The 15,950-nt window shown below is 43.9% G+C and overlaps 1 protein-coding gene across 7 annotated transcripts in view; it reads left to right on the top strand.

The window, feature by feature from the left end:
• ATG7 (autophagy related 7) overlaps window positions 1-15,950 on the top strand; it is a 237,546-nt gene that overhangs the window by 33,690 nt on the left and 187,906 nt on the right. For all 7 annotated transcript variants that reach the window (XM_027093765.1, XM_027093768.1, XM_027093763.1 and 4 more), the window contains 4 exons: window positions 8,891-8,979; window positions 10,636-10,757; window positions 14,876-14,966; window positions 15,724-15,868. In XM_027093765.1, the coding sequence (XP_026949566.1) occupies window positions 8,891-8,979; window positions 10,636-10,757; window positions 14,876-14,966; window positions 15,724-15,868 (447 nt within the window). The remainder of the gene's footprint in view (window positions 1-8,890; window positions 8,980-10,635; window positions 10,758-14,875; window positions 14,967-15,723; window positions 15,869-15,950) is intronic.

Here is a 15,950-nt window from a genome sequence, read left to right as displayed (position 1 = left end):
GAAACTCAAGTCACGGAAGAGAAGTGCCAACGAAATAACACGGATGATACTTTTAGTTGTTTATCTGTGCATCTGTGCCCAGTCTTGTAGACAGGATCACCAGAAGCTGTGCAGATTGGTGGGCTCTTAGGAGTTTCACGGCCTCCTGGCAGACCTCCCTTCTGTGGTCCTGAATGTCCCATCCATTCCCCACACTGCTGCCCAAACGCATTTTCTAACACAGAAATTGCATTGTGTCACTCTTCTACTTAAAACCCTTCTGTGGTTCCTGTTGACTTCAAGATAAAGTTAGAAATAATTAGCATTCAATGCCTCCTCAAACCTGGCGCCTGCCTATCCCTCTAGCCTTACCTTCTGATGCTCCCCAAGATGCATCCTATGCTGTGGCTGCAACTGTGACCTCCAGACACCCCTAATCCCCCATCTTCCCCCCATCTTCCCACCTTCAGTCACGCCTGTCCGTTGTCCTTCCTGCACCTGGCTAATGCCTCACCCCACCCCCTTTCCGGTTCATCACCCCTGGGAAGTGCTGGCGGATTCCTTGTACTGTTTGATATCCCTCCTCTGTGTCCTGGTAGCAGCCTCTCTCCTGGCAGTGACTGGGCTCGCGTGTAATCTTGGTTTGCTGCTTGTCTGCCTTGCCCGTATCACCGACCAGCCCGTGAGCAGTGTTAGCACAGAGACCGTGTTATACCCCACAGCACATCCTCTGCATTTAGTGTAATGCCAGACACTTAATGGGCATGTGGTGTGTGCATATAGAGAGGAGAGAGTTCCTTGTGGACAGGCAGGATCACTTGTGGACTTGAGCAGAGCACTGAAGAAATGATTTCTGTGAAACCTACGTATCACTTCACTTGAGGTCACTCCGGCCTTTATGGCATGGATCTTGTTCACTTGCTTTCACATAATTCCAGTTGCTCTTTCGTGTTCCTTGAGTCATGAAGTTTCTTTGAGATTTTTTATCCTGTTCTTCCACAAATAGGCATTGTCTTCAGTGTGAGCCCCTGCAGTTGTTCTCTGGCTTCATATATTATTTCCTGCCTCCTCTTACCAGGACTTTGACTCCCGAGAAGCCACTGTTCCTCTGTGAGCCCTGCTGTCCTCACGGATAAGCTGGAGAACTGTTGGAATCCCTCCAGGTTTCTCTCTTTTCAGTTTGTTTTCTCTTCTGGGGGAGTCTGGTGCCCACGACCCTAGTGACCACATTCTCCAGCCTGAACCTCCTCTGGACCCCCGGACTGCGGTATCCAGCCCCCTGCTGCCTTCTCCAGCTCCTCGAATTCAGTATCTCCAAGCTGAATCATGATCTTCGCCCAAGTCTGGCCCTCTTCTGGGCATCGCTGTCTTGATGACACCGTCATCCGTCCAGTCCCGAGAGCCAGAAATCTGGGCAGCTTGCTAGACACCTCTCCGTCTTTTACCACCTTCGTGTCCCATAGATTTCGTGTCCTAAACTTCTGTCGGTCTTCCGCCTTTGCGTTTCTTCTGCCACCACCCCGATCTGAGCTTCATGGTCTTTTGTCTGCTTTCCTGCAGGTCCTCCTAATGGGGCTCCTTGTGCTGCTTAGGCCTCCCCCCAGTCCATCCCCATATCACCCCAGGCAGTCCTCTGAAAAGCAAATCTGATCATGTCACTCTCAGATTGAAGCATAGCGATGCCTTCTCTCCCGTGCTCTAAGAATAGACACCTCATTCCTTCCCGTGGCGTACAGGACTCTGCATGGCCTGGCCCCTGTGTGGATCCAGCCCCAAGTCCTTCTGTGCTCCCCTCAGAGGTGCTGGGTGCCCTCCTGCTGCAGGGCTTTTGCACATGCCTTTTGCCCAGAACTCCTGTCTCCTTTCTCTTCCGCCTCTTCTCTCCCCACCTCCACACCTGCCCTTTGCCCAGTGAAGTGTTCACTCTTTCTTCAGATTGAAACTTACTCGTGCTTCCTCGGGGCCCCCCCCGGCCACTGTGAAGAGGTCTATGCTGCCCGTGGTGGGCTCTCATAGTGCTGTGTGGCCCCTCTTTGTAATATTTAGCCCAATGGTACTGTACATTTTCTTGAGTGGCCTTTGATCTTCTCCCATGTCAGCGTAAGCTCCGTGAGGGCAGGCATCCTGTCTGATTTTTCACCATTGCATCTACATCCCATGGTATCATGTCTGGTGTGTAAATACAAAGGGGGACTGAGGGCGTGAGTGTATGAGTTGTGAGGGTTGGAGCTCACATATGTGAAATACCTGGGTCAGTGCCCCTTACATAGGAGGCCTTCACAAGCGGTAGGTTACTCCTACTAGGGCTCATTATAAGTGTTCTGTTTCATATGGTCTTCTGATTCAGGCTGTGTTGCTTATGAAGGCGTTTCCAAATTGTCTATGCACCTAAAGTCAATATGTAGTATGAGTCGTAGACGTGCTTGGTGGTCTGACAGGAGACAGAGTATGGGGGAGGTGTGTGATCTGCTGTGGGTAATTTAGAGCAGTAATTCTTAATTTGAGGAAGGGATGATGGTCAAACGTATAACCTCTGAGAATTTGGTGGAAGCAACCATCCTTGCCCACCAAAAAATAAGCATCTAATATCTAACGTCAGGGGATCCACAGAACACTGAAACGCGTTCCTGGATCCTCTCTGGGTCCCTGACTTAGAGAAACCTGAAGGGAAGGACAGGAGTTAGCCTGCCCTGGTGGGGAAGGAAGGCTGTGGGATTGCTGAGATCTGGAGGTGGGAGGCCCATCTCTGTTCCCAGCCAGAGCTGGGACCTTTGCATCTGGAGGTACTGCCTGTTCAGGTCCGGAGCCCCAGCTCGCTGGGAGGGAGCGGGTGCCTGTCCCTGAAGGGGGCGCACTGTCCACTCAGTCAGCAGCGGCTGCTGTTACCACGTTCTGAGTTCTGACTGTGTGTCCAGCACAGAGCTGGTCACTCACACGTGGTATCAGTAATCCTTCCAACACCCTACAGAGTGTGTAGTATCGTTCTTATTTTATAGGTGAGGAGAATGGAAATGAGGCTGGGGAATGGCGGCCCCTTCACATGTGAATTATCTTACCTCCTATAGTCAGAATGCTTCCCACAGTGGGAAAAAGAGCATCCACGTTTTTCTCAGTAGCTCACAGCACGACATGACAGCGTAGGAAGGGCAGATGTTGGGTCCACCTGCGACCTCGTGGGCTGTGACCTCTGAGTCTCAGTTTCCTCCCCCTCTTCCTCATAAGATGGTTGTGAGAATTAAGAGATGATGGATATAAACAGGATTTGTTAGGTTTTACTCACATGTTATACTATTTCTCATTGTATTTTCTTAGAATACATTTGTCACTTTTCATTTTCAAAGGAAAATGATTTTCTGTGGACTGACCTCCATCTCCCGCTATTCTATATAGATGGAATTTTGGGGTCCTGAGTCATGCAGCCAACTTTGCCTTTACCAAAGAGAGGCACACTTTCTTGCCTTTTTGGTTTTAACAGAAACCTGGAGAAATTAGGCATGGCCTGCCTGCAGGAGAAGCCCTTCTGGAAATTTTCAGAAGGCCTCGGAGCATCCAGGAAGGTTTGACCAGTTCACTAATGATGCTTTCTTCAAGTAAAGCTGAGTAGCAAGTGCATCTTTGGTTGGTTTCTTCTCGTTTCTTGCATGACTTAACGGTTGTTAAAGGTGATCGCTGGGGGATCGCTTAATGCCAAAGTCCTTTGACTGTTACTTGTAGTTAAAAATACCTGTTACATTATGATTCAGTAATCATATTTATGTGTGTCTTTAGATGTATATACAGACGCATAGAAAGCTGAAGCAAAACTTTCACAAAATAATACCTTGCTAGGGGCCATGCACTCTGTTTTCTATCCTGTTCTGTCTTTTGAAATATGCTAGTTGAGACCCAGTTGAGTGATTTAGGAGTCACAAATAGCTCATCACATAGAGTCTGGACGGTGCTGTGTGCCCACTTCGAGAATACTGGCAGGTAAATGAGCTGCACTTGGTGTGGTTCCATTCATTATTTTTATGTCCAGCTGTATCTTTCTGTTTTTAAAATCTCACAAAGCTCTTCCATTAAGTTTTTGGAATTTTTTTAAGTAAACATTTTGTGTATTTCCTTCTAATCTTATGTGCATTTTTCTAAATGCTAAGATTCTACTATATTCTGTTTTATTTTAGTATTTTAGCATAGTATGAAACTCAACATTAACATCCTTTTTAATAAATTTGTATGATAATGTATTTACCAAGTTTTTGACATTTAGGTTTCTCATAATTCTTCACTTTTAGGAGCTTCTTTGTGCATGAAATCCCATACTCCCCTCCCCTTATATTTTGAATTATTTATTTCCTTAGGAAAAATTTCAGATGTGGAATTACTGGGTTAAGAGTTTGAACATTTTAAGGTTTGTAATCGGTCGTGCGCTGGTAAATGTTTGACAGCGGGCTCTTGGCGATGCGGGTACCCTGATTTTGTAGTGTCTGCTTACTTCCGTGACCTCACCTCTCCCACCGTGGCCCATTTCGGGCTCCCAGTGTGAAGTCACAGGCTGCGGAGTTGGGGAGAGATTGGACCAGTCGGCTCTCCCAAGCCTTGGGGCCCCTCCAGCACCACTGCTTGCAGTAACTGTGGCCACAAGCTGCCGACTTTTTCTCCTGCTGCCTTGAACGTTCTGTACATTGCCACACATTCGATTGGCTGAAAATGGGCCTTGTTTAAGTTCTGCTTTCCCTCAAAGAAATGACTCCACTATGAGTCACGGGGCCACCGCACTGTTGCAGCAGTTCTGGTGGTTACGCTGAAACAGCCCCTGTCACTATCCCGTTGCCAATCCTCAAGGAAAGCTTGCTTGATTGAGTTTTACTTCTTTCTTCAGAGCAATTATTATTATTATTTTTTTTAAAGAAGACGTTGGGGGTAGGAGTTTATTAATTAATTTATTTATTTTTGCTGTGTTGGGTCTTCGTTTCTGTGCGAGGGGTTTCTCTAGTTGCGGCGAGCGGGGGCCACTCTTCATCACGGTGCACAGGCCTCTCACTATCGCGGCCTCTCTTGTTGCGGAGCACAGGCTCCAGATGTGCGGGCTCAGTAGTTGTGGCTCACGGGCCTAGTTGCTCCGCGGCATGTGGGATCCTCCCAGACCAGGGCTTGAACCCGTGTCCCCTGCATTAGCAGGCAGATTCTCAACCACTGCACCACCAGGGAAGCCCCGGAGCAATTATTGAAGATTAAATGTTTGGGAAATGTTTTGTAATTTTGACAACATTAGCCTTTCATTCTAGGGCTGTAAAATCTTTGGACAAGAGCAATAAATAACAAAGGAGCAATAACTGGTCTGCTGTTAGCGGGGCTCTTTCTTCTCTTAGTGATCTTGGCATCATGGCAGCCATCTGTGACATCGCCGTGCATTAGATATCTGAACTTTTCCCCTATGCTTTTAAGACACATAATCTCCCTTGTGCATTTCCCATTATATTGAGTGTTTGGGTAGTAGACAGCCATTTGTCAGATAAGCATGTTTTTTTGCATCAGTGTGGAAATTTCTCCACACACTCAAGTTGACAATTTTGCCCTCTTTTCTTTCTCATTTTGTACTTTTTCAGCAAATTGCTGGGTGGATTGCAGCCAGATCATTACTGAACAACTTCAATGAATTGTATGCCCTCAGCCAAGGAGAAAAGAGTGTTTATTTCATAAACCTTCTAAACAAAGGGTTTTTTTGCAATGACATTTTGTTTCTTTCTGCTGATGTATCGTAAAAGGAAGAGATTTGCCCAAGTTCACACAATGAATTTGTGGCAAAGCCAGTTCTAGAATCCAGATCTCCTAGCCAATGGTTATTTCTGACTGCCATTTAAAAAATCTGTTTACCCATATAGTTAAACTGGCTTACCCAGCCTTGTGTGGACTAATTCCTACAATGATTGAGGTTCCGGATTTGGTTCCTAAAGCACTTGAAGATTTTGGAGTCACTTTTGAATCATCAAAGGAAAATTAGATGGTATTCAGCCTAGTGTCAAATGGATTCTTTCATTTTCCAGTCCGGATGCATACTCATGCATGCCTCATGTGGGTAGGAGAGTTACTTTAAGGCATTTTCAAGCTGACCTCCCTTTACCAGTAAGTGGTTCATTCCTTCTCTGTAGCTCATTTTAGGTCAGGTTGCTCTAAGAAATTTATTCCTGGTCTTCTCGAAAAAGATTTCTTTTTCTTATTACCTTCCTGCCTCATTGCCTTTGTATTTAGTGTCAGAAATATGCTCATTCTTTGAAATTAGGCATCCACTTGTATCTAAAGTAACATTCTAATTTATATAATTTAAACATCACTTTGTCCCAACTCTACAATTGCAGATGGTAAAACCTAGAGCCAGAGAATATTTGATAAACTAGAACTTAGCCTCCTTTTTCTCTGCTGGTTAAGAAAAGATAACCTTGAAACTGAAGGTAGGTAACTGTGTAAGGGTGATAGACTGAACTGAACAAAGACGTGAGTGAATCTACCACAATAGAGTTTATTTATATTGTTGTTACAGTTACCATTTGTTGAGCGCTTATCTTGCTCCCAGTCTCTGTGCTAAGTGCAGGTGAGAGTTACCCTCTAGATGAGAAAATTAAGGCATAGAGAGGTGAAGTAAATTGCTGAAGGTCAAATTCGAGTAAGTGACAGGACATTTGATAAGAGCCTCGGTTTATGGAGTCATACTTGAAAACTGAAACTCAGTGTCTCTATATGAATGGCATTTCCTGGATTCATACTATCTGGGTTCTTCCCAAATAAAACTTGAAGAACCTTTAGCCACCTGGTAAGATTGAGCCTTAATAGAGACTGTGTTGTTTTGTAAGCTATACAGGATTTTTTTTCTCTTTAATGGTCTATAAAGCTCTATAATTCTGGAGGTAGAAGGAATCCTTTGGGATAAAATTATTTTACTGCTTCACTTTACAGGTGAGGGAAGACCTTCCCCAGGGTCTTAAAATCAGTTAGCTGCAGGATTAGAACGCATGCCCGCTGGCGCTCCAGCCAGTGGTTTTTTCACTGCATCAGGCCATTCTCTTCTCTTCTCTTCTCTGCTGGATAACAGAGAGGTAAATGCCTTCGGTGAATTTTTTTAAATGTGAAGTTGAAGTAGTGATTACCTAATCATGTAGTATGCCTGGCAAATGCCCTCTGTCACAGTCGATAGAGGGGAACAAAATAAAAAGGTGCCCCACGTGGTGGCGGTGGCCAGCTGGACCAGAAGACCTCCAGGGAGACAGCATTTTCATTCAGAGGGAGCGCTAGGCTAGAGGCCTCATTCTCAGAGCTCTCTTGCTTCTCATAGGAACATGTCTCTTAGACCATGCTCTCACCTTCTCACCCAGGAGAATCCCAGATGCATTCTCTTGTCATGTCTCCTTCATCAACTCTGGTCTGCAGCAGTTCCTCAGACTTTTGTTGTTTTTAGTGACCTTGACCTTGACAGTTTTGAAGAGTACTGGTTCAGTTATTTTGGTCTAATGCCTCTTAATTTGGGTTCGTGTGATGTTTACTTATGATTAGATGCGTTATATTAGATGGGGTTATTTTTGGAAAGAATACCACTAAGGTGAAGTGCCCTTGTCATCATTATATCCAAGCTACCTGATACTCACATGGCATCCCTGATGGTGTTAAACTTGATCACTTGTTTAAGGTAGAATTTGCCAGCTTTCTCCACTGCAAAACTACTATTCTTTTCCTTTGGGAGTGAGTCACTAAGTCGAGCCCACACTCAAGGAGGAGAACGATTCAGCTCCACTCCTGGAGGGGTCGGTATCTACGTATGTTGTTTGGAAATCTTCTGTAAGGAAGATTTGTCCCTTCGCCTTTGTATTTATTTATCTCATCATTTATATCAGTATGGACTCATCATTTATATCAGTTATAATCCAGTACCACGTTATTTATTTTGTTGAGCAGATTGTCCCAGCCTTGGCCATTGAGAGCTCTTTCAGGTGTCTCAGGCGCCCACTTGACATGCCCCCCCGTCCTTCTGTTTATTGAGCACTTCCTTACTTTCTGCTGTGGAAGGTGCTTCAGGCTCATCTTGTATTTTCCTTGCTGCAGCCCTAGAATTAGCCACATAGCCATGGAGCCCTGATTCCTTTTGCAGGAGAATGGTATTTAGAAATCAAGATCTCATTGTCTTTTGAGAGGAAGGAGACAGAAAAAGTGAAAGATGTTATGTATAACGTACAGAGGGCTATGGAAGCAGAGAGGACAGGGTGACAACCTCCACCAGGGGCAGTCTTCACTGAAGACATGGTGTTTGAAGTTCAGTTGAGTTTTCCAGTTGGAAATCAGGGTTGGGGGAGCTGGAGGAGGCAGGAATGAGAGGAAATAATATGTTAGCAATGTCAAAGGCATCCGGCTTTTTAATTTGGTGTCACTGTGGATTTACAATGGTAGTGACGCTTCTTTGATTTTCTCATTACCTGAAAATCAGCAGTTTTCGCAGATGATGTCTCTTCTCATTACATGAAAATCAGCAGTTTTCGCAGATGATGTCTCTTTGTGTGAGGATTTTCTCTGTGTGAGCCCTGACAATTGACTGCTCTTCCTCCCTCCTGGCTCTCCTTTCAGTCTTCCTTCCTTCCTTCCTTTCTTCCTTCCTTTCTAGTTCCTTCTAGGAACTAGAATGTATCTAGTTCCTACTCTCTTCCAGGCCCAGTGTGAGGCACAGGGGGGTGCAGAGAAGAATTTGACAGCCCCTGCCATCAAGAAGTTCTCTTGTCTGGTGTGAGGTCCTTTGGCTTTCTTCTCTTCCCTCTAACCCTTCACCAAGTGTCTAATTGTTGATGCTTTTGCAAAACAGCATAAATAGGAAAGAGGAGGGATTAGCAGTATTTGTGTTGTGAATCTGACATGATACTTGCCTCACTCACAAAGTCTTTTCTGTTCACAGATAACTGTTGGTGTATATGATCCCTGTAACTTAGCCCAGTACCCTGGATGGCCTTTGAGGAATTTTTTGGTCCTAGCAGCCCACAGATGGTATTTACGTGTGTGTGTGTGTGTGTGTGTGTGTGTGTGTGTGTGTGTCTGTCTGTCTGTCTGTCTGTCTGTCTGTCTGTGTCTGTGCCTATATGTTTTTGACATTGTGCCTAACTATATCTATATTTCTGTTTTCCCAAATGGATTTTTTTCACTGCTGGCATAGAAACCAGACAATAAATCAATAAATCAGTCATGATCCAGTTTCTATCAGTGGTGAGCCTCTAAGCAGGTCTGTTATGGAGCTTCAGACTCTGACCATACAGCCCTAAAGATATTTTAGAGTAGGGCAGGGCCAACAGCTGGAGGTCCCCATCCTGAAATTCTCTAGCCCTCCCTTCAGCTATCTGAGTCACCTTCAGATAGGATTTTCCTGTTGCTACCATCTGCCCTTTTTCCCAACCTTAGACTAAATAAAACAGAGGGTAATATACATTTGAAAAGATGCTCAACATCATTAATCATCAAGGAAATAAAGTATAACTAGATACTACTCATTAATAAAGATAATAAGATACCATTATGAACTACTACTGCATACTCACCAGATAATGAGATACTCACCAGAATGAGTTTAAAAAGATGAGAATACCAAGTCAAAGATGTGGATGAATTGGAACCCTCAAACACTGCTGGAAAACTGTTTGTCAGTATCCACCAAAGTTAAAAATATCTATAGCTCAGCAGTTTCCCTCTCGGGTATATAAAGCACAGAAATGCATACTCAGATGCAAGCACAACATATACAGGAACGTTTATAGCAGCATTATTCTTAATGCCCAAGCACTGGGAATAACGCAGATGTCCTTGAACAATGAAATGGACAATAAATAGGATATTCACTGCAATGGAATGCGATGCTGTAGTGAATCTGAATGAACTACTGATACACATATCAACATGGATGAATTTAAGAAACATAATGTTGAGTGAAAGAGGCTGGACCTGAGACAATACGTGCTCCCTGGTTCCCTGTATGTAAAGGTCAAAACAGGCAAGACCCATGTCTGGACTTCGAAGTTGGAGCAGGAGTTACTTTTGAAGGGGCTGGTTATTGGCTGGGAGGAGGCATGAGACAAGCTCCGTTATATTTAGGATTTGGATATTTACCTCTGTGTCTGCTTTACTTAAATAACAGTGTTCACTAAAGATAGCTAGATTACAGATCATCCGCAGAGGGAGAGTGTTATACTTGCTTGTCCTGGTGGTGAGTCTGTAGAGCTGTGGGCTTCCTCGCCACTGCCCGAGCTGCCGTCTCGTAGACTGTATGTTCAGGTGGGAGAAGGGGGACCAGAGGAGCCCATGCTTGTCTTGGAGTTTCTTTTTAATATTTTGTGAGCTTTTTAATTTTTTTCTGCATTTAAGATTCATTTGTCAGAAGTATTTATGTGCAATGTGAAATTGTTATATAAAACTCACCTAAAAAGAAATCATAGTCAGTTCAGCGCTCAGCCTCTAAACACTTGGACAAAGGAAGCCTGCGTGGATATGTTCAGAATCTCTCAGAGGTTAAGGTCACCCCCCGAGGGTGTCAGGGAGGCATAATTACAATGAATTGAATCCTCTCCACCTGGGTTTGCCGAAGCTCTTACGTGAGCTCTTTCTTTTCCTTCCTTAAAAAAAATAAAAAATAAAAAAATCTGGGCCCGACATCAGGAGTAGCAGTTTCCAGTCTGTTGAAGTCCTCTGCTTCCGGGACCGCACTCTGCAGGGGATGAGAGACGTCACCCACAGCATCATCTTCGAAGTGAAGCTTCCAGAAATGGCATTTAGCCCAGGTAACTTGCCGGTCTTTGAGAATGCATATACTTAGCATTTACCAGAAACCAAATTAGGTTTAACTTTTCTTTCATCCCTTCACAATGGCAATGGAGGTAGAAAAAAGTACAGCTCCTACCTCTTTGCCCCTAGGAACTCTTCCCTGGAACAGAGGGCATGCTCTGCTATTCAGATAGGAACAAAGGCAGAGATTGTCCTCAGGATATTTCCTCCAGGTAGTTTTTTCAGTCCTGAGAATTCTTTTTCCCTCTATTTTTTGTTTTTGCTTAACATAAAGTCTTTATTCCTTACCCTTATTACAGGAAGAATGAAGTATTAATGCACCTACATATTTATTTGTTACAAAAAGTTGTGTGTGATCTTATTCTCCGTATAGTAAGCCAGTCAGCAAAAGTGCCATTTCTCCTTCCACGTTTAATATTCCTCATCTGATCCTGTGTGGTAGGCATTAGCTATTCTCCCTGTTCCATAAGGTAGGAAACTTGGGCTCACAGATAATGTTATATATATAGATGTGTGTGTGTGTGTGTGTGTGTTTGTGTGTGTGTGTAGATATACATACATGCATTTATTTATATATTTATATTTATGTACACATCACAAGGACAGAATAACATACCCAAATTGGAGTAAAATAAAGGTAATAATACCCACCTCATGGAGTACCCCTATGAGGAATCTGACTCCTGTGTAAAGACAGACACAATGGTGGCATATTATAGTTGCTTAATAAGTGATAATTTATGGTAATTTCCTATCTTACCCAAAGCCGAGAACCCTTTCCAAGATGATCCCTCAGATTTCTATGTCTTACGTGCTGTCCAGAGTACTTGTACAACCTACATGGTTTAATTTGCTCCATACAGCACCTGCATTGTTCCAAGGAACACTGCTTTCTTTAATCCGTGGATTATGTGCCTTAATGTGAGTGTGTGTTTTGGGGGTGAGGGGTGTTAAAATCTCTGCTTCATCAGGCAAAAGAGGAAGCTGTTTACTTGTTAGTTTAGAGCCTTAAAATATCTATCGCCTCTCTGCCGTCTTCAGGTATTTAATACGTTTGATTTAGCACCCTCTTCTGGCACATTCTAAAATAGCTTCCATGTGATGTTTCATTAAGCCGCCACTGGAAGGTAGCTCCAGGGGAATGAGGTGAGTATGAACTAACCAGTAATGCGGCCTGGTCTCCACCTGGCAGGCCACCAGCTATTTCCACACGTCACTCACTTAACCCTGCCAACCACCTTTTGGGGGAGGCACTTTTCTTTCCATGTTTTAAGATAAGGTCACTGAATTACTCTTACTCCCTGCTCCCAGTGATATATTACTGATGCTTGGTGAAGCTGGCAAACCCAGGAAACACCGTGCAATTCTATTCGAAAAAGAGGTTTTCTGTAGCGCCGTAGTGCTGTCAAGTCTTAACACTTGATATTGAGTGTAGATTATTTAGTTTAAGAAAGGCAGATGTTCCTCTTTTTTCACGTAAATTAATGTTTTCCCTCTTCGCTGTAAATAAAACCTTTTAATAACTAGAACTTTGTAAAGTTATTCTGTATCATAATGTGAACTGAACGTATTCGTATGGTAGTGTCTTTTAATATTTCTAAGACATCCCATAGTTGCAATGACAGTGTTATAAGAAGTGCACTTTTGAATATCCTGTGTCTTCTGCTCTTGGTGGTGCAGGCAAGCTCACTCTGCTTTGCTGACACAGAGTGTTCGAGCAGCCGGCTGAGGGAAGCCGCAGACACTGCTGAGGGTGGGAGAGACCTCCTTTCACTTCCTGTCCTTGCTGTGCTCCTCCTCTTTGTCCAGCTAGGGGAAGACAGGGCCTAACTTTCCCCTAAAAAATACTTTCTCATTAATTTGGGGTATGTCTAATATGGAAGCAGATATGATAGACTAAATATTATGGTCACCTATAGTATTTTTTTAAATTATCAGTAAGTTTAAAGTACATCTAATTTTCTTAAAATGTCTGTAACATCTTGAGTACAGAGATGTTTTAATTTGCAATGACATTTTGTGTTTGTCTTATAATTTCTTATCTGTAACAGGAGAAAGCTGAGGCTGGAGTTATTAATTATAGTACTAGACTGTGTTTCTGAATTTCTTGTCAAATTTCTGTGCATGTGTTAGAGAAGCGTTTTTAAATTTAACATGAGAATAGTAAGAAAATCAAACAAAATATGAGTTAGTAACTGGTTTGAACTCTTTTTTTCCCCCAGAAAAATGATTTTGGAGTTCTTATCCTCTTTAAGAACTCAAATCTATTATTTCAGTTTTAATTTTTTGTGATGTAAAAAAGGGCCGCACCAGAGCACCTGAGTTAAAACAGGAAGGGTCATTTGTTTTTTGGCTCCTTGCTGGGAAAGATACCCTCAGCCAAGTAGCTTTTGAAGATAACTGACCCCCTTGTTTCCCATTGGTCGTCCTGTCCCAGAAATAAAAAATTATGTAAAGCAAATCAACACCTCTAGGTCCCATAATTATATTGGGCAGTGTTATGTTAAGAAACAAAGGTTGAAAGCTAAAAAGTTCGCAAGGAAAGGAAAATAGAGGTGTTGATAGAAATATAAAAGTAGGCGAATGTCCAAAGAAAACCAGTGTACAATTAGAGACAAATGTAAAATTCCTGCCATAGTCCTGTATCTCTTAACCTTAAGTCAAGGAGCTTCTGTTCCTTCAGAGACTGTTACTTCAAGCAGATATTGGAGGTGATGCTGGAAGGGTAGGTGGCTGAGTGAATTCCCTGCTAAGGAGTTGAGGCTTTATTGTGAATTTTGGGAATTCAGTGAGGAAGGGAGAGCAACTGAGGTCCCAAGGTGTGGGGAGTGTAAGACTGGGTGGCCCCCATTAGCAGGATTTACAAGTCCAGGTTTGCACCAAGGAAGCCAGGTGTCCACCAAGGAAGCCAGGTTTCCACCAAGGAAGCCAGGTTTCCACCAAGGAAGCCAGGTGTCCACCAAGGAAGCCAGGTTTCCACCAAGGAAGCCAGGTTTCCACCAAGGAAGCCAGGTTTCCACCAAGGGAGCCGGGTTTCCACCAAGGAAGCCGGGTTTCCACCAAGGAAGACAGGTTTCCACCAAGGAAGACAGGTTTCCATTCAGGTGAGGAGGTAGCAGAAGTATTCTGCAAAGCAGTTGAGATTTTTAAGAGGATTTTGCAACAGTGGAATAGAGCAGCATTACCCTGAATGTGTCCTGTGAGATTTTAATTGGTGTTACTGGTTGAGGGAGATAATGGAGAGCCAGGTAAGATTGGGAAGCTCAAAGCCAAATCAGACAAAGTGGCTCCTTTACTGCAGGTTTCTCGGAGCTTTATCTCCCTCATGTGCGATGCGACGCTCCAGGTTTGGGTGGTGGTGGGGCAGAGGGAGAACACAGGTAGGTGTACAGAAGCATTTCCCAAGCCCGTCAGCCATGGAGTCTTTATCCTCTCAGAGCTTTGCGTGGAGCAAATTTTGAGAACAGCTGGAATTGGAGTTACAGAGGCACCCAATGCAGAGGTTAAAAGAGGTCAGCGGGAAAGGGAAAAGTCAGAGGAGAGGAAAGTCTGAATGGTTAAGGATGTGCTTAAAGGAGAGGGCAGCTTAACAGAAGAGCAGTCCCTTGGACTGATGTCTGGAGACAGGTAGGCGCAGTGATGGAACTGAGAGGCTGGGTGGAAGGGTAACATAAGGATGAAGAGTGGAAGGGGTGCGCTCAACGGAGGGGTCCAGGTCCAGGTGGGAACTCAGCAGAAGGTGTGCTGCAGTCACACTGGCTTGTCTTCCTAAGGTAGAAAGCCCTTCACAGGGTTAGACCAGCTCCAGATATATTCTTTTTTTGGAGCAACTTCCAGTAACTACAAAAGTTAAGGCAACTCGGGCCAGAGACCAGGGCTGTTTCTGAAGCCCTTCTGTGGGAAGGCAGTGCTTGGATCTCAGGCTCTCTAAACAAGATTCCTAGTGGCTCAGGAAAATGAGGCAACTGAGGCAAGTAGATGCAAATTCTGGCCTGCAAACCTCCTTGAAAAAGAAGTGAACTGAAAGCTTATGGATGCGTGAGCCATCTTGCTGCTTTGACTTACTTTTTATTTTTCCCTCCTTCCCTAAACTTACTGTTTTATTTGCCTTAAGATTGTCCCAAGGCGGTTGGATGGGAAAAGAACCAGAAAGGAGGCATGGGACCAAGGATGGTGAACCTCAGCGAATGTATGGACCCTAAAAGGTATACTTTGGAAGCCGTTTTCTCCAGGGTGCACACCAGGTTCTGTCAGGCCAAGAGCATTGCCCAGTTCAGTCAGGGGGTGCCTTCACACTGACGATGAGTGTTAATCCACTCTTGGCTGCCTCTTGATTTAAGTTTGGCTGTGAGAATTAATATTAATGATGGATATCCTGAAGGACACACAATTCACGTTTCTCTAGACATTCTACATTTCGTTCTTGCTTCAAGCTCAGACTCTCAGACCTCTGTACCTATACCACCTTTTAGTTCTTTATTCATTGCCCTTTGATTTTGTCCATTAGCCTACACTGAAGGACATTATAAGAAATATTTCACAGAAACCAGTATTGTATTGAAGGCATGATGTAAGTACCCCCTTTATTGAGGAGACAGAAATTTCTCTGTTTTCAGTATTAGGAAAATCTTTCCTCATAAGCGGCTGGTGTGTTTTTATTCCTGGACACAGTAACTCCTACACCTGGTTATGCTTCCCATTTCACCTTGGCTGCTGGGAGCTCAGGATCAGATTGGTGGCCCATCACTGTGCAATTGCAGAGGATAATGGTGGCATGTGTTCTGTGTGGTCACCTTTCTCTCCTCGCTCACCCTCAAGCTTTGTTTTACTTTTCCTTCGATATTAATTTCCATAGTATTTGTTTCTTATTTTCTCATACAGCTACTTTCTATCTAAAAAGGACAAGATTGGGGCATAAATGAGTGACTGACTAAATAAATAAATAATTCTGTCATTTTCTAGGTTAGCTGAGTCATCAGTGGATCTAAATCTCAAATTGATGTGTTGGAGATTGGTCCCTACTTTGGACTTAGACAAGGTTGTGTCTGTCAAATGTCTGCTGCTCGGAGCTGGCACCTTGGGTTGTAATGTGGCCAGGACATTGATGGTAAGTTTGTGGGGGTCAGATGCTACCTCTAAAGCTGTGGCTTCTCTTCTCATTTCGCTGTGCAGTCCACCTCCCATACCTG

Source organism: Aethalodelphis obliquidens, unplaced genomic scaffold (genome assembly GCF_003676395.1).
Source record: "Aethalodelphis obliquidens isolate GAN/ISIS:26980383/991018 unplaced genomic scaffold, ASM367639v1 scaffold86, whole genome shotgun sequence".
NCBI classification, from domain to species: Eukaryota; Metazoa; Chordata; class Mammalia; order Artiodactyla; family Delphinidae; genus Aethalodelphis; species Aethalodelphis obliquidens.
This window is presented reverse-complemented; position numbering and strand designations above follow the sequence as displayed.